Source organism: Polypterus senegalus, chromosome 8 (assembly GCF_016835505.1).
Source record: "Polypterus senegalus isolate Bchr_013 chromosome 8, ASM1683550v1, whole genome shotgun sequence".
In the NCBI taxonomy this organism is placed as follows: Eukaryota; Metazoa; Chordata; class Cladistia; order Polypteriformes; family Polypteridae; genus Polypterus; species Polypterus senegalus.
In genome coordinates this window covers 111,414,930-111,438,450 of record NC_053161.1, presented here as the reverse complement: position 1 = coordinate 111,438,450, position 23,521 = coordinate 111,414,930, and the positions used below count along the sequence as shown (strand labels likewise).

Here is a 23,521-nt window from a genome sequence, read left to right as displayed (position 1 = left end):
TTGCATTAGAAAAAGATCTGACAGCATGCTGTTAGAGGATTATTAATTATTATGAATTCAACAATATTTGATAAATAAGCAAAGATTTTATTCCAATGTCTCAGCATGGGAATTTCCCAAAACTTATGACCCAGTGGGTGCCTGACAACAGCAGTCACATTTATGATCTTGACCTATGTACATTTAGGTCAGTCTGAGTTGAGAAAGACATATGTGGAGTAAACAAATTGAGGAGGATTAGATCATGCTTTAATAAATGTAATCATGGGCTGACTTTCACTGATGATATGAAAATTTTACTGATAGATCTTGTGGTTCACTCTGAGGAATTCAGCTATGGCTTGTGGATGCTATCGATACCTTTATTGAAGCTAAAAAGTAGTTTCTACAGTAGATTTCAAGACAAAGCTGGGAAAACTGACCATGGTTTGTTTAATAAACTTTTTTAACTGCAGTGGTTAAAATAATTTAAAAACAATGTCCATGTACAAATTTCAAAATTTTCAGTACTAAGTGAATATCAAGTTAAATATGATCCACTTTATGGATGGTGAAAATATATATACAGTATGACTGTCCTGAAAGGGTGTAATTGATAATAACACCTCAGCCGCAAAGTGTCTATTGCACTCACCCAATGCTAAAACCCACATACAAACGCTTTGTGTTTTTACTTAATTGCTCTTGAAATGTTGTAAGATTATTTCTTAAAACGAAAGGGAAACCACTGTAGAAAAAAAGAGGCTTCAGTGTGGAGTGAATACTAACACTCCAGTTCACAATGGGCTGATGAATAGCTGATGGTGCAATGAGCTATACATGACTTTACGAAAGCAGTTTATAAAAGAAATGCAGTAACAGAGATTCAATTAAGGACATTTATCAATATTAGATAATATCAAGAGAATGCTTGCTGTAAACATGGTCCCAAAGCATTGTTTGTGTATTGTACACATTACATAACTGGTGAATGCTAGAAAGACCTTTCAGTGGTTTACAGGTATTTGAGACTGTTCATTATGTTTCAGCCATCAATCGAACACAAACATTGCGGTTTAACAAACAACTGACTTGGAGAACTCCTTACTCAGATCATATCAATAATAAGAAATTGGAATGTATATTGGATGTACATAGCATTTTATATTAATTTTGTGGCACTGTTACGGAGAAAGTCATTGTGTATTGTCATTATTGATTTTGATTTTGAGTATAACACATGCATTCAGTATACTGTTTATTGTGCAGGTATATACCTGATACAACTGCCACTAAATTTTGATATTATGTTCCACAAAATAAAATATGGTGTCTTAAATATATTATGCAAATTATACTTGATAGTCATTATGCTTTGTCATTCTTTTCTACATTTCCCTACACAATCTGTTATTCTCCTGTCATTTAAATGCTAAATTGTTTTACACGCCAAACCATTTAATCACGAACATTGCAAAACAGCTTGCATAAAAAATGAAGAATGAATGAAAGAAAAGACTAAAAATGAAGAGCTTCTCATTCTCTGTATTTCTTAGGATGATTATCATTTACTTAAGATTTGTTCTCTGCATTAAATAATCTTTTTGATTTTCTTAGAATTTAAAACTTTTACTGGAAACTTTTTGTTCTTGAATAAAAAAAATTATTCATTAGTTCAATTTAATAAACTGAAACGGCAGGTCATTTTCTTTTAAAGCATGCAACAATTATACACGGTAATTCAACAAGATTCATCAGATTTCAAAATGATTTATTTCACTTGTAAAACAGCACAGAACAATGCAGTAAATTGTAAATGGTTTACGTAAGCATAAAGTTTATCATGTAATTTTACAAGTGCTCAATATGACCTCCTCCAGCTGTAGGGACAACATCAACATGATAGTCAAATTCATCCCATACTTGATTGAGCATGTTGGATGTTACTGTACTCTCGGCTCTTTCAATGCGATTTTAGAGATCATCCAGTGCTGTTGGGAGTGGTGGCACATAAACAGAATCCTTAACGTACGCCACAAAAAAAAAAAGTCACATGGCGTGAGATCTGGTGATTTTGGGGACCAGAAGTGGAGTTCCAAATTGTGGGCTCCATTACAGCCAATCCAGTGATGAGGGAGTCTGTTGCTGAGAAATGCCAGTGACAATCAGAAACTCTATGATCCCCCTCTTTCAATTGTTATGTGATTGGTTCCTAGGCGCCTCACAGCTGTAAAAATATGGCACTTTGAAATTGGATGAACCTTTTTCAATAACCTTGTATTTTAAAGTTAGGAAGCAATTTATTATCTTGTGCTTTTCTACTGTGTAATCTGAAACTCAAAAATATGGGTTTTACAGATTTTGCAAAGCACAAGCCTTAAATCACTATAAAGCATACATACAACTATACAAACCACATTTTTTTTATTAAAAATTAATATATTAGCTTGTTCTTCCAAAAAAAAAAAAAATCCTTTTTTTAGTGTTATCCACAATTACATGATTAAGTTTTAGACACTTGAAATATAATAACAGAGTTGTAAATAAGTAACGTTTATTGTACATCTAGTACTCATGTGAGCTATGTAATGCTTTAGGAAAAAAAAAAAATTTTAAGCTGCATATATCTTGCCAAAAGTTGCATGAAATCTTCCTTTATATATTTTTGTATGTTTTAAATAAGCTTAATTTATAAGCATTAAGCTAAAAGAAGAGAGATAAAATAAACATTTATAAAGCAATAGCCATACCAAGTTCAATCCTCTCACAGTCACAGTCCAACAAAAAGGTTCTGAAGCGATTAGACACATAGTGGTACGCCAGAAATTTCAAGTAGTACTGACTGAACTCGAACTCCATAGGGAACTGAAGATGGATCTGAAAAATAAGTAGGAGGTTACTCAGTCACAAAGCACGGTACTCCTTTTTCTGGAAGATATTTTACAGTTTCATTTTGTTTTCTATGATTTATTACCAATAACTCTCTTCTTAGCTACTGTAACAGGCAGCTGGGATGCATAAGAGGAAGACCGGGGGAAAGAGCTTGCAAGGGACAGTAACTCCACCATGGGAAAACAGTGGGAAGGCCCCCTAGCTTGCTACGGTACCACGGGTTTGGAGCATGGAAGCTCAACTAGAAGTAAGCCCGGATGGAGATCACAGGACACAGGATCACTTCCTGAGTGGCTCTATAAAAAGGAGCCGCCTGCCTTCATTCAGGGAGCCAGAGTCAGGAGGTGGAGGGCAAAACTTGCTGGAAAAGGAGTGGAGGCGAAAGAAACTGAAGAGAGAGAAGAGATAAAGTGCCGTGTGTTGTGCTTATTAACTGTACTGTGCTTTAGGTGGGAAACAAAAAGGAAAGCGTTTTCCACGGTTTAATAAAAGCTTTGTGTGTACTGGTCTTGTGCCTGTGTCTGTTTAGATGGGTGTTGGGGAGTTGGCACACCCCCTGGTTCTCACAAGCTGCATCCTAGATTAGACTTCCTTGCCCTCTGTTGGGCTGAGACCCATATTAACAAAAAAAAAATCTTGTGGCCAACACACAGCTCAACAGCATGTGCAAGGCAGCAGAGTAGCATGGAAAAACTTAGCTTGGTGACTTGCTGAAGTCTATTCCCATCTAGAAAACCAGGCACACTGGGATGGTGGTGAAGGGACAAGGGAGTGGCGTCACTAAGGCCAACCAGGAATATTGCATGCTACTGTCTAAACTAGCAACCTAGTGAGTTCTGAGATGTTACTTAAAACATGTGCAAATCCCACATTTAATCTTTCATTTAATTTCTTTTACATTGTTTTCACCTTATTACATAACCCATAACTGTACATTCACATTTTCATAAAATTGCCATTGCTACAGTTTTCTTTCTTTATTTACTATTTTACATCAAGTGTCAACAAAACATGTAATTTGGCCAGGGTTGCCAAGAGTTTTGCATGGAAATGTATCAATGGGAGTTTAAATACTGGAAACCCATGCACCAGTTGATATCTCCAACTGAAATGGTGGTTACAGAGGCCACCATGCATGAACCTTTACATATTCACACTGTAATGCACATTTGACCAATTTTGTCAAGAAAAGGCCATTTAGTTTAACAACGATCGACAATCCTATTTGATTATTTTTTCCCCCAAAATGACAATGTCCCTATGGTACCACTCACTACCACATTACATTTACTCACCTTTCTGTGTGAAAACCTTCTACTGTCTGTGTGAAATCTACATGCTTGTTTAAGAACATTTTAAAGTATAACTGGAATTCACCATACTAATCCTGCTCATAATTTTGCCTCCTAATAGAATTGTGAGTAAAATACAAAATACATAAATGTTTAATAAATTTGATGTTGAACAGCAGTTACAAAAAGAAAGAAAAAGTTGCAACATAGCCTGCTTGTCAAATTGCATGACAATTATATAAAACAAAATCAAATTTGCACAACTGAATCAAACAAAGTGTAACAACAAAATCAAACTCTGGCAGACTACAGTAAAAAGGGTTTTGAAACACTTTTTCACTCATCCTTAGAACTTACAAATCCAGCAAGTGCACGCCACACTGGCAGTTGCACTTTTTATAACACAGACGAGGAAGGAGCAATTTGATTATAGTCAAGCATTGAGCAAATAAAGTAGTGTATTTTAGTGAAACTGAGATACTGACTGGTGTAGTATTGGTGTTCATACTTAGAAAAAAGTGGCAGAACTTTCAAGTATTAACACAATGTGCGGAGTACAATAAGCAATCTATCCATCCATCCATCCATTTTCCAACCTGCTGAATTCGAACACAGGGTCACGGTGGTCTGCTGGAGCAATGTTCATAATAATTTATAAAAGTTATCGATGTCAATGAGCAGAAGCTGCTTCAACTATTTTCTTCTTTGATTTTATTGATTTTATTAAAGTCACACAACATTCCAAACAAATAAATCAGTTTTTACAAACATAAGATCAAAAACAAATCAACCCCCAACCCTGAGAAAGAGAGCTAAACCAGCAGAGTAAAACTTAAAGCTAGTAAAAATAAGTATATGAATTAATAAGTAAATAAAGATAAATGGAGAAGAAAAATCCACAATGCTTTAAAAGCTTATTCTAAAATGTTACTGATCAGATCCTGCCAGGTTTTGAAAAAGTCCTGCACAGATCCTCTAAGTGAGAATTAGATTTTTTTTCCAGTTTCAAATAGTACAGTATATAACATCAGATACCCACTGACTTAGAATAGGAGAGTTAGGATTCTTCCAGCTGAGCCAGATAAGTCTACGTGCCAATAGTGTAGTAAAGGCAATTTTTTTTTTTATTAATTTTATTACAATCAATACATAGCAATCACATTTTTACAAAAAAAAAGAAAAAAAAAGAATTATGCTAAGAACAGATCGATCCCCACCCTTGAGAGAGAGAGCAAGCCAAACGGTGTAAAATTTAAGGCTTTTAAAAAATACCTAAATCAACAAATTCTCTGTGCTTTATAAACTTATTTCAAAATATTACTGATTAGATCCTGCCATGTTTTGAAAAAGTCTGCACAGATCCTCTAACTGAGTATTTGATTTTTTCCAATTTTAAATAATATAACACATCAGTTTCCCACTGACTTAAGAGAGGAGAGTTTGGGTTCTTCCAGTTTATCAGAATAAGTCTGCGTGCCAAAAGTGTAGTGAATGCAATCACAATTTGTTTGTCCTTCTCCACTTTAAGACCCTCTGGAAGAACCCCAAACACAGCTGTTAATGGGTTAGGAGGGATTGTGAGTCCAAGACTGTCTGAGAGGTAATTAAAAATTTTTGTCCAGAATAATGTTAATTTGGTGCAGGCCCAGAACAGGCAATTTTAAGCATTGATAGTGTTATTTATTGGCTGTTGGGCTATTATTCTGCTTATAGGCACGTTGGTAGGTACACTGCTCAAGATTTTAGCTTTTGTAAAAGAAAATTACGCAAGTTGTGTTTAAAACAAAAGGGCTAATTGTGGCCTAATAGTTTTCATGCAGCAACACAGTTTTTTGTGTTGTTTTGCCATTTTCATTTCGGAATATGTAAAATCCCACAATAAAGGACTAAATAATTTTTGTAAGTTTGTCAATTACTTCTTGGCATTTGCTGAGGAGGTAAACACTGTGCATGTAAACTAAGAACGGTTTTACTCAGCATTAGAGAAACAGGTTATATCTAGTAGAGTAATGTTTACTTAGTCCACTGTTCAAATTCCCTTTTACTTTATTCCACTTTTTACACAGTGAATTTAAATGGCTAAAAAACAAATAGAATTGAGCAATTTTATTAGCCTCTCTGTGCCTGCCCCGCATGCAGCGAGCAATTGAGCATGAGAGAGTGCATGCACAACAAGTGGGCAAACCCAGAAAAAAGAGACTATAATACCAAAAAGGGGAATGGATGCTGCATGTCTTAAACCCCAGCTCCCAATGTTGAAACACCAAACACTGACATTAGCAAAAAAAAGCATGGTATACATTGTGGAAACTTTGTGTTATGCTAGCAAACATTTTAGATACACAGTACAGTCCATGTGACTTTTCAATACTTGGCAGTATTCGCCAAGAGTAAGACCATAACTTAATCTGTCTATTTTGAGTTGTAGTAATTTGACATTAACAAGTTCAGAATTCCATATGTTCAACAGTTTATATAAAATGTTTACCAACGTTTTTGGCTTTTAACATCCCTACTTCTTAAACTTGCTCAAACTGAAAAAGCATAACTCCTCCAATCTTTCTTGAAAATGAAACATTTTTAATTTCAATATGTAATATCTTACATCTAATTACATTAAAATTCATCTGCCACAAATCTGCCCAGATTCCTCTACAGTGATTAAGCTGATTCTAGATTATTTGCTGTTCAGCCATTTTGGGATCATATACATATTTAACCATCTTGTTTTTATACTGTTATCCAGATCACTTATATATGTTAAAAATAGTAATATTCCCAGCATTTGTGCCCGATGGACACCTCACGGATTATCTCCTATTTCTGAAAAAGCTCCTACTACCATAATTCACTGTTCCCAGAGCTTAAGCCAGTTTTGCAGCTATATACCTAATGTGCCTTAAATCCTACTTCTTTTAATTTAATAACATTTTTCATGTGTTGTCTTATGAAAAGATTTCAGTTGTTGCTTTCTCACAAAATTCCAGAGTATTTGTGAAATAAGATCTCCCCATCTGAACCCATGCTGACCCAATACACCTGTTCTAACCAAGTGATGCTCAATCTTTTCTTTAATATTTGCTTCCATCAGTTTACCCATGATGCATAGTAAACATACTGGGCTATAGTTACTTGGATCAGCCTTAACAGCTATTTTTAATAATAGGAAGATATCTGACAGCTTCAGCAGCCCTTAGAAATTTCTACCATATGCAGAGATAACCGTCTATAGATTATATATGTACTTACTAACCTACTTAAGATAAATTAACATAAATGTTTTTTAGTCCCAGCAATTTGTTGGACTTCATTCCTCTTTATTGTACACAGCACTTCACCCTCTCTAATTTTCAAACCATTAAGTACATTCCTGATATTCCCTTTAACTGTGGGGAGGCTATCAATGTCTTCACATTTGTAAACTTACTGTCTGTACATATTTTAGTTATATAAAAATGTATCAAGCAGTTATATGTGAATAATGTATTTTTTTCTTTAACAATATTTTCATCTTCATTTTCATTCTACTTTTTCTAGGTGTTCTAATTGTTTAATTTATCCATTATTTACTAATTAGTGGGTCTGATGCTAAAGTAGTTGCAGCCTTTGATTATTCAGTGTTGTTTGCTAGCGTGTCTGTTCTGCTCATTTTTAATTGTCATAAATAAGATACAACGAAGGGGAAAAACTGCACAGAAAAAGGGCAAAATATAATTAAATCAACAAAACAGAGTTAAGCATTTAAATCTATAGCAAAAGCAGAAATATTTCTAAATGTCTTATAAATATAAAACTCATGCTGCTGTGCTTTCTGAATGTAAAATAAAACTCAAATAATCTCAGCTAATTAAATGAGATCAGTGTTATCAGGTGTTGTCACTGATTAGGAATCTGGTTGGAACAAAAACCTGCAGCCACAGTGTGCCCTTAGGACCGAGGTTGGGAAACACTGGGCTAGAGCACCCTAATTTATATCATGTGTTCCAAGTGGACGATAACAACTGGATCCACCCATACTGTTTTCAGGACCCTATCCACCCTTTCAAAGAGGTTGTCATCCTTGCCACTAGGCAGCAATACATCGTACAAGATTCTCTGTATTCCTCATGTATTGGCTTAGTTTAGAGGTGACCGATTGGGTTTCTGATCTCTACATATCACCTCAGTGTTATCAGAGTCACAGTCCTGCTCTTCTTAGTCCTGATAATGTCTGCACACCTTCAACCCAGGAGCTGATCCCCTTAATTAGTATGCAACTTGTGCCTTAAGCATATTATCTACCTAAATGACACCTGGGAAACATCTACCAATTCCTTACTATAACACAGGCTAGCTACTTGTTCGTCAAGCTTAGTGACTCTTGTAGATGCAAAATTAATATTAATTCAATACACAGATATAAATATGACTGTCTAGTAATTGGTACCAGATACTGATATACGTGAAGATATTTACAGTGCCCTCCACTATTATTGGCACCCCTGGTTAAGATGTGGTCTAAGGCTTCTAATAAATTCTTTTTTCCACCAAAAATATAGGCTCACAACACAAAAAAGAGAAAAATGTAACCTTTAATTGAAGTACATTTATTAATTGGGAAAAAAATCCCACATTAAAAAATAAAAGTTTTACATGAAATCATGTGTGCCACAATTATTGGCACTCCTGCTGTTAATATTTTGTACAACCCCCTTTTGCCAACAAGGCAGCACTTAATCTTCTCCTATAACATTTCACACGGTTGGCTTTGCACAATCTTTCTAGACCGTCCAGAGTCCTGGGTCCTCTCCTCTTCAGCTCACCCCACAGGTTTTCAATGGGGTTGAGGTCTGGGGACTGAGATGGCCATGGGAGGAGCTTGATTTTGTGTCTGCCGAGACATTTTTGTGTAGATTTTGCCACGTTTAGGATAATTATCCTGCTAGAAGACCCAATGACGACCCATCTTCAGCTTTCTGGCAGAGGCCACCAGATTTTGATTTAAAATGTCCTGGTATTTCAAGGGTTTCATGATGCCAGGCACCCTAGTCCCCAGGGCCTTTGGAAGAGAAACAGCCCCACAGCATCACAGATCTTCCACCATACTTTACAGTGGCCGTGAGGTGCTTTTCCGCATACTCATTTTTGGATTCAAATCAGACACACTTAAAATGTTTGTTGCCAAAAAGCAAAATTTTAGTCTTATCTGACCACAGCACACTGTCCCAGTTGAAGCACCAGTACCACTGAGCAAACTCCAGACATTTACGTTTGTGATAGTAGGTGAGGTGAGGTTCTTCCTTTTTTTTTTTTTTGGTCTGATGACACTGCTTTTGTGGGCTGCATCAGGAGTGGGCAGGAGTAGGAGTACAGGAAGCCAATCAAAGACTTTGTTAAATGGTGTGATTCAAACCACTTACACTAGCAAGACCAAGGAACTGGTGGTGGATTTTAGGAGGCCCAGGCCCCTCAGTAGTCCCTCCTCGATCGCGGGGGTTGCGTTCCAGACCCCCCCGCGATAGGTGAAAATCCGCGAAGTAGAAACCATATGTTTCTATGGTTATTTTTTATTTATTTTAAGCCCTTATAAACTCTCCCACACTGTTTAGAAACATTCCCCGCAGAGTTATACAGCATAATCCCTTTGTATTCTCTTAGATATTAGGTAAGATTCATTGAAATTATGTATATAAACACACTGTTTATATACAGTAAAACCTAAATATTATTTTAAAGATATTGAGTGTCTCCGATATCCCATGTTACAGCCATTACGATAGACAGGCCACCAGCAATAAATACGTACAATGCAACAAAAATAGTATACAGTAAATGTGTGTGTACAGTGACACTAAACGTACGTACATGTACTAAGTACAGTGTACTGTAAGTAGAAAATTAATTATGGTTACTCACCAACAATGACACGATGACTTGTCCGATAACAATGAGTTTTATTTTACTGCACAACAAAGGAGAGCGTTACAGCCCTTAAAGGAGCCACTTCAGGCGATTGTGTAGCACTGCCGTTTTTCTTCTTCTGGCAGTCTTCAATCCAAATCCCTAAAGCAGATTCCATCCAGACTACTGCCTTATTACATCCACTTACAACTTGTTTTGCACGCTGGTTAAAAGGACACTGCGGCCGTAGATCTTATATTCCTTTTCTACTTTTTAAATAAAAAGAATCGTAGCCTTCAACAAATCCAAAACGTTTACCTTTTCGGCAATCGTTAACATCTTCCGTTTGCGCTTGGGCACGGCCTCTGAAGCTGTAGCAGATCGTTTTGGAGCCATAATGAAGGGCTTGACTATGCACAAAGATAAACACAAAAGAGCACAACTCTTTACACAGCGAAACACGTTGATGCTGAATGAGTGAGACGAGACTTCCTGGTTAACACTGCATTCAGCAAGCAGGAACTTAACTGCGTGCTCTGATTGGTTAGCTTCTCAGTCAGGAGAACTTAACTGTGTGCTCTGATTGGTTAGCTTCTCAGTCATCCGCCAATAGCGTCCCTTGTATGAAATCAACTAGGCAAACCAACTGAGGAAGCATGTACAGAAAGTAAAAAGACACATTGTCCGCAGAACCCGCGAAGCAGTGAAAAATCCGCATTATATATTTAGTTATGCTTTCATATAAAATCCGCGATAGAGCGAAACCGCGAAAGTCAAAGCGCGATATAGCGAGGGATTACTGTACCTGGGAGTGCAGCTGGATGACAAATTGGACTGGTCTGCCAATACTGATGCTCTGTGTAAGAAAGGTCAGAGCCGACTATACTTTCTTAGAAGGTTGGCGTCCTTCAACATCTGCAATAAGATGCTGCAGATGTTCTACCAGACAGTTGTGGCGAATGCCCTCTTCTACGCAGTGGTGTGCTGGGGAGGCAGCATAATGATGAAGGACGTCTCACGCCTGGACAAACTTGTTAAGAAGGCAGGCTCTATTGTAGGAATAAAGCTGGACAGTTTTAACAGTTTGTCTTGCTCCACTGACAGACTGAGGAGATTGTTCCTCTCCCACAATATGCCACTCTTCAATTCCAGATGGGGGAGAAAATGCTAACATTATTAGCGAGATTACTTTTATTATTATTATTAGTCTGTTTTTACATGCATTTTATTACTCTTTAATTTAATATTGTTTTTTATATCAGTATACTGCTGCTGGATTATGTGAATTTCCCCTTGGAATTAATAAAGTATCTATCTATCTATCTATCTATCTATCTATCTATCTATCTATCTATCTATCTATCAGCTTGTTGGCATGGAGATAGCATCTTATGGTTGTCATGGAGACATTGTGACCCCAAAATACCACTCTTTGGAGTAGTTCTCGAACAGTAAGCTTTGGAGAATTTTTTACTTCTCTTACTATCTTCCTCACTGTGCGTGGTGGTCCTCGTCCAGCCTTGTTTGTCACTGTTCCCTTGTTTTACACTTCTTTATTATTCCTCTGACTGTAGATACAGGCAGGTTTAGGCGAGTAGCTATTTTCTTGTAGCCATTACCTGACTTATGAAGGTCGACACACATCTGCCTTACTTGAACAGCATATTCTCTGGCCTTTCCCATGTTGAAAAGTGACTAAAAGTAATAGGACTCTGTGTCACGTCATGTTTATACCCCAGGGACACAGGAAGTCATTAATTACTAATTAAAATTTCCAATTTACTCTGATCAACTTTAAAAACTAAACTAAAAATTGCAAAAATGCTTCCATTACATTTATTTTATAGGAAGTGTTAGGGGTGCCAATAATTGTGGCACACATGATTTCATGTAACAAAATGTATTTCTTAATGTGGGATTTTTTTTCCCAATGAATAAATGAACTTTAAATTAAAGGATGGATTTTTCTCTTTTTTGTGTTGTGAACCTATATTTTTGGGAAAAAAATAATTTATTAGAAGTCTAAGAGCACATTTTAACCAGGGGTGCCAATAATTGTGGAGGGCACTGTAAATATAAGTAATGGAATTTAAAACACCATAAGCAGACTAAACAAAAAGGTTTCATTTCTATTTTGTTCATTAGGGTCTTTGATCTTCTTTGATGTATTATGAACATCTTTGAAATTGTAGATTCCATTTCTATTGAAACATGCAATCTCATTTTTTAACACCTTTATATACATATTTTGAAATTAGCATTTTCAAATATATGCTCACTAAAAGCTGCCCCAAATTACAAGTTTAAATGAGATCATAACACTGCTGATTAAAATGTCATTTTTTAAAAATAATTTGTTGTAAATCTTTACAATAATAAAGGAGCATTTAGTATATAGCTTTATACAGATTAATGTGAACTTCATATTGGGATGTGCTTACTCAAGATTTGACCTAGGTTAAAGAAAATGGCAAGCAGTTGTGATGAGCAATAATTCAGTTACCTGGTGGACACAGTCAAGGAACTGAAGAAAGACTGGGGTAAATCCACTGCTCTGACTAGCCAAAGTCTGAGCCCCACGATGACTAAACCGATGCCCAAAAGACAACCATTCCTTTTCCACAAGTAGTCTAAAGCCCTCCATTGTTCTATAATATGGATCTGATAACAACTGGACAAGGGACACCACCTGTAAGTAAAGATAAAGTAAAAATTAAAAAATATTAACATGCAGAAGCAGAAAATGTGCTTGAATATTCCAGTAGCGTGTCTCAATTTGGGCTGACCGACTTTCCACAATTAGGATTTAATACTTTTTGGCTTTGCTTGAATATGAACTTATGAAGGGATTAATAAAAACCTTGAACTGTTCATTTGAAATTGCTTCTATGGAACATTCAGTGTTTACTTAACTAAAAACTCCATAAACTACTTCCTTGCACTCTCAATTGAAATACTAATGCATTACATAAAAAGATAACCAAGTTATTATGTGGTTATTCAAAGTTTTAACTGCTGCATTTGTCTCTCTTCAAATGGTAATGGACTTTCTAGCCCCCACAACTTCTTTCAATGGGTGGAAGATCCTCCCAGCAAGCACTATTATTAGCACTGTCTGACATTACTGTACATATTTTTATCACTCTTTAATTAATATTGTTTTTATCAGTATACTGCTGGAGTATGTGAATTTCCCCTTGGGGATTAATAAAGTATCTATCTATCTATATGATCAACATATTCATATATACTGCCTTTGGGACTGTCTAGAGCTGGTATCTAGAGCAGAATGCAGATTTACATTCCTGATAAAAGATGAGTTTTTCTTCATTTAGAGAACAACAGATTACTGTAGGGGTAGATCTTCAAATCTTGCCTTCTTTTTTTAAAGAGTTGGTGAACAGATATTGACAAATTGCTTTGGGCCGAATGGCCTGTTCTCATAAAAACTTTTAATATGATCTTATGTTCTTAAAAATGGCAGTTTGGCTCCTATTAAACTCTGTCAATTGACTGTATAAAAGATTAAATGAGTGATTGAGGCACTGATAATGTGCTGCTGTAGGACCAGTACAAAAATGTCAAGGTCTCTAAGAACAATTCCATTTTGGTTGTCTCTTATTTACATTATATGTGATGTCCAGCTATGAAATGGAGTTCTTATGCGTAGCTAGCATCCAAATATAATCACTTAAATACCTAGTGATACTGATTTTCCCTGCCAGTTTTCCTTCAGACTGGAGTATTATTTTTTGATTCAACCTTTCAAAGTGCATTTTAATAATGATATACTTTAATAGTACCTCAGTAAAGTTTACGGCTCATTACCTGAGTAGTTATGTCCCATCCTTCCTCAAGTGAAACCATTACTGAGGAAGATGAATCTAACAACTCCACCACCAAAACAGAGACCTGAAGAACTTTGTGAAGCTAAAATAAAGCAAATAAAGACATAAGAATTCTTCACCATCATAGCTGAATAACATTTTTAACTGACATGAGCATTACATGAAAGGGTATCTATGATAAAGACAAACAAGCTGTATAAAATAAGTAGCACAGACAGTACAAAAAAAATAACACAGCCGAGGAATTTGAGAATTTTAAAGAAAGATTTTTAAGAAAGAAAACTGTGTTACTCATTTTAAAACATTTACAATTAATGGATCCCATAAGTATAATTGATTAAACCTTTTTTGGTATATGTACTGTATGTGTGTAATAACCTTTCCTGATAATTCTAATAAGTCTGTAGAACAGTTTGTGCAGGATCTTGATGACAATAATTCTTGAGGCCACTGTATTTAGTATTATAGACAAACTGTTGATCAAAGAATTCATTCTGTTGGTATTAAGTAAACAGTCAAACAACACTGACCAGGCAAAGCCACTCTGAGTCTTCAAGGCATCGATAAAAGGTCATGTTTGACTCGTTAGATACAGAGCTGGGAACACAAGCCTTCATAAGCTTTTTAAAGCTATTTTTCACTTGTCGTATGTCAAACACCTCAATAGGAACAACTTCCCATTGCTGAAAAGGATCCTGTTTGGTGCCCTGGGTGGAAAAAAAGTCCATTTTACAATGAAAACATGCATCTCAGTAGCATAAAAAAAACATACATTTAAAGAAATAAATCCAGTTAGGTGGCACTTTATATTATATTACATGGTTAAAAAATTCAAATAATTATGAACATAAAATAACAACTTCTATCTGTTCTCATTTACAAAAAGGTTCATAACACTGGTTAAACGTATTTTAAAGTTTAAATTTTAAGAAGCCAACCAATTACTACAGTGGTAAAAATACACTGAAAAAACAAATACAGCTAAACACACTGCTGCATGGATATTTTATAGTGGTTAGGTATTCAGACACATTTAACTGCTAAAAATATAAATAGCCACTACACTATATTAAATATTTACTAAACTTTGTTAATATGTATATTTAATATTTTTTCCACAGCCCTTGAGATAAATACAAGAGTCTGTAACCACCCAGAATTAGCAGACCCGCATGAAGGGAATTCATTATATTATTAACGGCATACTTGAACCACTGCTGCAAAACATGTGATGGTATATTTGAGAGGCATCAGCACATTCTGTGCCTCCCAAAACCTATTATGCCATAGTTTTTTTTTCTTCTTCTGCTTTCTGTTCAACATTTCCTATTGAAACATAATGCCTTTTCTGGAATATATACCCATTTAAATGATCGGTGATAGTCCTTGTATATAATAATGTGGAAATTATACTTGAACTACCTATTCTCTAAAAATTACCTCAATTTAATCATCCACTTTGAATCATTTAGTGGTTTTGTCTCCTTTACGAATGTATTCAGGTTTATGAAGTATCAGACTATTTCTAACTCTGCGTTGAATTTCAATATTTTCAATATTTTTGTCTAGCCTTTGAACAACATAAGTTTTTTATAAAAATAGGTAGAAATCACTCACATAAAAAATACTGTCGTTGGTATTACTCCTTTTTAATAGGAAAAATATTCCACTAATGAATTGTGCTGTTCACATTTACAGCAAGATATTTATATAAAGTTTATTTTATAACAGCAGAGCTGCTTTTGCATATATGATACTACTACTACTACTACTACTACACTTCTCCTTTCCCATTTCTGAAATTTTACAGTCAACTTGCACCTAGGAAAACAGGACAAAACGATTCACACAGCTTTAGCAAAACAATGTCATTTTGTTCCGTCATATTCATGTTATCTGAAATATCAGGTATCTCACCAATGAGCTAAGTTACAATTTGGAGAGGGAATAAAATAAAATAAATAACAACAGCAGCACATAGCATTCAGCACTTTAACAATAAGATCCTATTTTCTGTTTTATTGAATTCAATATTTAAAATCCAGCAGTTGCTTAATAATTATGTATTCATTATTTTACATTTTAATTAATCAGAAAATGTTATTTACTTTTTAATTAAAGATTCAATAAAACATTGACCATAAGTGATGCACAATCATTTGTGTACAACTATTGCACAAAAGGAGAACCCAAAAAAATAAGTAGTTTCAGTAATAAAAAAACAAAGAAGAATATATTGTGCCAAAGCATCTTTGAACATATTCTGGATCAAGTAATGCAAAAAAATTAACTCAATGGAGGAGTAAAGATTTCAGGTCTGAACGCTCCTATTTTGGTTACTGTACCTTCAATTGTGACTTATCACCGATGATGTACAGGTATGCTCTTTGTTGCCTCAAAAAATGTGTTTCAGAGGGTCCTCCATTGGCCTGGGGAGGTGGTATATCCTTTGCTGCCAATCTAGTTCCAATGTCTGGGTTATAGCTGCTCATCCGATTGTTAACACGAATACTTCCCCATTTTCCTGTAATGCACAATAAAACACATTAACAGACTCCTTTTACAAGAGGCACTTAGTTAGTTAGTTAGTTAGAAAATGGTGATACGATAGTGGTCATTCCTAAATGAAAACCATACGATACTATGATAAGTTTCCCAAAATGTTCCAGTACTTCTTTATACATTACGTCTGTTAAAATGTATAGGAACATTTGCAACTAATTCTATGGTTAATTTGAAATATCCAGCCTGTGACTGCAATGTGAGAAAACAATTAATTTCCTTACATTTGCAGAGCTGACCCTCAAGATGGGGTTTCATGGTTAGTCTTTTAAACAATAGACAATTGCTGAGCTCCTTCTTGTGGAGAGGAAATCACTAATACACATTTACAGGCCGTTAAAACAGTAAATTGATCTCTGTAAAGCTTTCAAAGAGGATAGAACTGGCTGAGCAACTGATAGGCTAAGAAGGCAGCAGCAGCTGTACTTGGAGCAACACAGAAGGCAGTGAGTAGGATGCTTTAATGGCAGCTTGGAAACTATGCAATAATAACTGCTGAGGTAAAGGTGACCTAAATTGAGAATTTCATCAAGAGGTGGAAAGATCACCTTAAAGGACTACTAAACCTGGTGAATATGCCCTCCTAAGGGAAGTCAGAACTGGAAAAAAAACTGCTTGGATTAGGACTTTCTTGACTGCCAGACTGAGACAGACACTCTTACATAAGTCAATTACATATCAAGAAAGGACAATGCAAATTCTATTTTATCTGTTGAACATTGGGATGACTTTTTGAAGGGTTTGGGAAGTGTCCAAATTCTACATACATACACTGTATAAAAACTAAGATGATTTATGAACACACATGTTTTGTAATGCAGCTGAAAGTATTTACCAGGTTCCAGGATTGCTGATTTGTGTAATTATGAATCCAGTATTTAAGAAGCAAGACATTTGTTCACCTACTTGGTGATCATTCAAGTTAATTTAATGTGAGAAAATAACTAAAAAGATGTGTCTTTACACAGAAAGGACAGTTTGCTAAGGTAAACCCAAGGTTTGGAGAATATGAAACTTGAAGTGTTTTGGGCATGTAGTGAAAATGATCTCCTGTGTTTTTTGACTACTCGGTGAGAAATTACCTAAAAATCAGACCCAGAATATGCCAGATTTGACTCATTCTCTCTCTTGGCTGGCCAGGGAGAACCTGATCATTTTCCACAGGTACCTAGAGATTGCTGTTAGGAACAGGGTGACTTGATTGGTCAAACTCAGTGTAATGCCACAATCCCCCAGTAGGACATGTGTATGGAGGGTAAAAAGAAATCCACAATTTCTTTTTAATATCATTACTTCTACAATACAATGTAATAATAAAAAGGAGAAACACCTGACACATGCAGTTTTTAACAGAGATACAGTAATTAAAAATGATAACTACATATGCTATTTTGTTTATTTAAAAACTCATTTTTAAAACTAAACCTAGAAATATACTAAGAATATAGATGAAAGAATAGAAAAAAAGCACAAGAAATATGAGGGAAGGCACTTATATGACAGTGATGGTCAACTGTCCAATGTCCCATAAAATATACAGTTCCCTCCACAATCACTGGCACCCATGATAAAGAGGAGTAAAAAGGGTTGTCCAAAAAAAAAAAAAATCACCTTTTGATGATTTATCTTAATCTCGTACAGAAAACAATGAGTGAAATCCAACCTTTAATTCAAAAAGATTCATTCTACGATAATATAATCCCACATGAAGAAATAATTATTTTTAACAAAACAATATATACCATAATTATTGGGACCTTTAAAAATTCCTATAAACAAAGTGTAACTGAAGCATTTATTACATTTACACTAGCAATCAAAATTAGAGAACAATTTATGAAAAATTGCTTCTTTCAAATATTGGTGACTGTTACTGAAAGTCAGAATGGCTGTAGATATGGTTTACTGTACTTCTAGAATGTTAAAAAAAATAACCAAAGGAAAAAGTCATTCAGCAAAAACTATAGTAGTCAATGCTTTTTAACAGCTTTGAAAACTTAGTAGGTAGTGTAGAAGCCCTTGCTTTAAATGACTCTGGCACATCAGCATCTGCATGACCTGACTAAGGTTTTGCACTGCTCTGGCTTGATTTTGTTCCACTTGTCTTCCAGCTCATATCACATTTCGTTAGCTGTAGCAATGGTTCTTTGCCATAACTTTGTCACTAATTATCTTGCAGGGATTCTCAATCAGGTTCAGATCAGGACTCTGGGTTGGCCATTTCATTTCTTTAATATTTTCAGCTTCTAAGAATCGCTTCAATTGTTTTTCAGTGTTGCAAGGGACATTGGCATATAAAAAAATGGCTAGCTGACTGGATGATGTTTGCAGTGATGGAAGCACATACTGTTGAAGAAGGTTCTGATACACATTAGCATTCACCTTGCCATGTAGCTGTATGAGAAGCACAACTCCTGCTGCAGAGAACATCCTCTGCAACATGATGTCTTTCCCCAATTCAACACTGAACATAATGTTTCTCATTTGAGCCAACTGAATTAAACTTGCTTTTGTTACTGAAATAAACTTTGGACCAGTTCTCCGTAGTCCACATAACATGGTCCTCAGGAAAGGCTAGTCTAGCGTTTTAATTCTTTTTGCTGATAAGAGGCTTGGTCACAGCAGAGTGGGCCTTAAGTTCCAATTCTCTTAGACTACGAGACACTGTCAAGACAAACTCTTGCCCTGTTCAGCACTGAATTGGTAAGCAATGTTGAAACAAACCACACTGAGAATCTCCGGATCTTGCAGCTTATGAGGGAGACCGGCCTTTTACTGGGACTTCAATGACTTTGTTTTTTTTGTACAGCTTCCATATTTGAGAAATTATGCTCTGGGAATGACCAGCTTCTCTTCCAATGGCTGAAAGGAACATCCCATCAGCCTTCATCTGAACAATCCAACATCACAGCATTTCAGTTACCCTAAAGCAGCTCACCATCTTGCAAAATGCATATCAATGTTGACAAATAGGTGGTGTTGCCTGGTATTTCAAGACACTATCAGATTAGTGCCATTGGTTAACTAGCACAACTTGTTCTCTTATTTTGATCACTGACCTTCTTCAATTGTGTTTTTAGATAGATAGATAGATAGATAGATAGATAGATAATCTACTAACTTAAATATATACAATAAAAATGTTACTAAAAACTTCCAAGAAATATCAAGAACATTTCCACCATTTAATGGTTATTTTATCAGGTGCTATAGCTTAATTGGGTGTAAGTAAATGTAATATGCAACTTTGTTTTCTACTAAAATGCACATTTTACAGTTTATTTGTAGAAAGTCCAGATCTAGTCAATGCAGTCAGCAGCTGCATCTGTGATCATGCTGTTGTAAGGAAAACATCCGGAAAGTATTCACAGCGCATCACTTTTTCCACATTTTGTTATGTTACAGCCTTACTCCAAAATGGTTTAAATTCATTTTTTCCTCAGAATTCTACACACAACACCCCATAATGACAACGTGAAAAAAAGTTTACTTGAGGTTTTGCAAATTTATTAAAAATAAAAAAATTGAGAAATCACATGTACATAAGTATTCACAGCCTCTGCTAAATACTTTGTCAATGCACCATTGGCAGCAATTACAGCCTCAAGTCTTTTTGAATACGATGACACAAGCTTGGCACACCTATCCTTGGCCAGTTTCGCCCATTCCTCTTTGCAGTACCTCTCAAGCTCCATCAGGTTGGATGGGAAGCGTCGGTGCCATTTTAAGATCTCTCCAGAGATGTTCAACCCGATTCAAGTCTGGGCTCTGGCTGGCCCACTCAAGGACATTCACAGAGTTGTCCTGAAGCCATTCTTTTGATATCTTGGCTGTGTGCTTAGGGTCGTTGCCCTGCTGAAAGATGAACCGTCGCCCTAGTCTGAGGTCAAGAGCGCTCTGGAGCAGGTTTTCATCCAGGATGTCTCTGTACATTGCTGCAGTCATCTTTCCCTTTATCCTGACTAGTCTCCCTGTTCCTGCCGCTGAAAAACATCCCCACAGCATGATGATACTGTAGGAATTCACTGTAGGAATGGTATTGGCCTGGTGATGAGTGGTGCCTGGTTTCCTCCAAACGTGATGCCTGGCATTCACACCAAAGAGTTCAATCTTTGTCTCATCAGACCAGAGAATTTTGTTTCTCATGGTCTGAGAGTCCTTCAGATGCCTTTTGGCAAACTCCAGGCGGGCTGCCATGTGCCTTTTACTAAAGAGTGGCTTCTGTCTGGCCACTCTACCATACAGGCCTGATTGGTGGATTGCTGCAGAGATGGTTGTCCTTCTGGAAGGTTCTCCTCTCTCCACAGAGGACCTCTGTAGCTCTGAAAGAGTGACCATCGGGTTCTTGGTCACCTCCCTGACTAAGGCCCTTCTACCCCGATCGCTCAGTTTAGATGGCAGGCCAGCTCTAGGAAGAGTCCTGATGGTTTCGAACTTCTTCTACTAGCAGATTATGGAGGCCACTGTGCTCATTGGGTCCTTCAAAGCAGCAGAAATTTTTCTGTAACCTTCCCCAGATTTGTGCCTCGAGACAATCCTGTCTCGGAGGTCTACAGACAATTCCTTTGACTTCATGCTTGGTTTGTGCTCTGACATGAACTGTCAACTGTGGGACCTTATATAGAGAGGTGTGTGCCTTTCCAAATCATGTCCAATCAACTGAATTTACCACAGGTGGACTCCAATTAAGCTGCAGAAACATCACAAGGATGATCAGGGGAAACAGGATGCACCTGAGCTCAATTTTGAGCTTCATGGCAAAGGCTGTGAATACTTATGTAAATATGCTTTCTCAGTTTTTTTATTTTCAGTAAATTTGCAAAAGCCTCAAGTAAGCTTTTTCACGTTGTCATTATGGGGTGTTGTGTGTAGAATTCTGAGGAAAAAAATGAATTTAATCCATTTTGGAATAAGGCTGTAACATAACAAAATGTGGAAAAAGTGATGCACTGTGAATACTTTCTGGATGCACTGTATGCCATAGTCAGTGTGTAAGAAGATATATATATATATATATATATATATATATACTGTATATATATATATATATATATATAGATAGTATATATATAGAATTAATAATAATAATAATAAAAGAACAGACAAACAACACATAATGAAATTATTTATATTGTGAATAAATTATATATGGTTATATTACGATTAGCTGAAATTTAGAAAAATCACAGGATCTTAAATTTATGATTTGTTTGCAAAAATTGTTATTTTGGCTAAGCAAAATTAACAAGACACAAAGAACAATGACACGGACAAACAATGAATTTGGAATTGCATTTTAAATTTAATCTGTAAGTTATTTACAGATTTAAGAAATCAGAAGAAGTGTTAAATGCAATTTTTAGGAAAATAAGTATAGAAATCAGAAGATTATATTTGGTGAACAAATCTATACTGATATAAAGAATTAGTTTTGTAAGTAACAGACAATGATTTAGATAAAGCATTTTAAGAGAGGGTTTCCTCCACTGTTAGAAGATTCAGTAAGAGCAAGCTAAAGCTAATGGTATTATCTACTGTACCTCTCGGAGATTTTCTTGCTTTCACCGTTGCTCTAGGTTGCGAGAGAGAGATGACCCTAGCTCTGTGACCTATCACTGAGACTGAACAGGACAGAAACAATTCCCTCATTACCAAGTTGAAAAAAAATATTATTCTGCTATGTCTCAGAATAATAGCACCACAAAAAACAAGAATCAAATCAAATTCTAAAGAAGCTGAAAAAAGGAAAAAAAAAAAACAACATTTACTAGAAAGTAAAGCTGAATATTGGATTTGTTGCTAAGGAAATCTAAAAACAAGGAAATACATTCCCAAAATTCAGTCTAGAAGAATTAGTCTGACTTTAGTTTAATAGCATGTTTGACTTCACCTAAATACTAGTGAAGCTTAAAACAATATGAAATTAATAACCGCAAAAATCCAAAATGTACACACACAGCATGTATATGAATTTTTTCTTTTTATTTTACGTAACCTGATTTACAATAAGTTTTTTTTTACCTGTATTCACTTATTGTAACAAATAAACTCATAGTAAAAACAGTTATTACTATAGTCAAAAGAAAAGACCATGATTTTGCAGTGTTTTTCTTCATTTTGCTCTTTAGCTGCTGAACCATACATGAACTGAATTGAGATTGTTGATGGGTGAAAGTTTAAGGCATTCAACATATATTTTGCTTTTCACTGGATCTTGACCAGACTCTTAACATGACTGCCCAGTAACATTTATTTCTATGTGGTGTTGCTATTTCATCTAACTTTTTTGGGCTTTGTGATTTAAACCTTGTACACACATCCACTATCTTCAGTCACACACCACAAATAGCCTACAGGCCCCCATTGAGATGAATAACATTCTGTGGACCCTATGTGTACAACTGTGGAAGACTACAGCGAATTTTTAAAAAATTACACATTCTACATACATGTATTACATACAGTAAATTCAGAAAGTATTAAGGTCTCTTCACATTCTGCACATGTTATTGTGTTATAGACTTAATTTTAAATTGGTAAATTTGTTATTTTAGCTTTTTTATAAACTTTTTTTAAAACATATTTTCATATTGTCATTATAGACAATTAAGTGTAGATTGGCTAAATTATTCATTTAAAATTAAGTCTACAACACAATAAAGTGTGCAGAAACTGAAGAATCTATAGTAGGTATATAAAAACAGCATTGTTTGCAGTAACATGTTTTTCCCACAACAATATGCACAACATACAAAATCCATCCTCTCCTTTCCCTAGATCTTTCCTGCAGATGAAGCTGTCATTATTTTCACGTGTGTAATTTACACAAAATATCAGGTATGCTGGCACGGATTAATTAAATATAATATTATTATTGATCAGAAAGAAATGGGGTGTGAAAAGAAAAGTTGGAACAAACATACTGCTGATATACTTAGGGAAAGTATTTTAACTGGGTCAAAGTTTCAGTCCAACAGATCTGCACATATTAGTACTCCCTCGACCTTTTTTGACCACATTTAAAGCAATGACTTTGTGTCTACACTTGTGTAAGGAATCACGTTTGTG

General features: G+C 35.6%; 1 protein-coding gene across 11 annotated transcripts in view; it reads right to left on the bottom strand.

Annotated features, from left to right (window-relative positions):
* Window positions 1-23,521, bottom strand: part of sbf1 (SET binding factor 1) — a 256,856-nt gene that overhangs the window by 12,712 nt on the left and 220,623 nt on the right. For 7 of the 11 annotated variants that reach the window (XM_039761603.1, XM_039761606.1, XM_039761604.1 and 4 more), the window contains 6 exons: window positions 21,994-22,074; window positions 16,237-16,415; window positions 14,422-14,598; window positions 13,872-13,973; window positions 12,547-12,732; window positions 2,730-2,856 (listed from right to left, as the gene is read on the bottom strand). In XM_039761603.1, the coding sequence (XP_039617537.1) occupies window positions 2,730-2,856; window positions 12,547-12,732; window positions 13,872-13,973; window positions 14,422-14,598; window positions 16,237-16,415; window positions 21,994-22,074 (852 nt within the window). The remainder of the gene's footprint in view (window positions 1-2,729; window positions 2,857-12,546; window positions 12,733-13,871; window positions 13,974-14,421; window positions 14,599-16,236; window positions 16,416-21,993; window positions 22,075-23,521) is intronic. The other 4 variants (XM_039761608.1, XM_039761611.1, XM_039761612.1 and 1 more) reach the window with 1 other exon arrangement.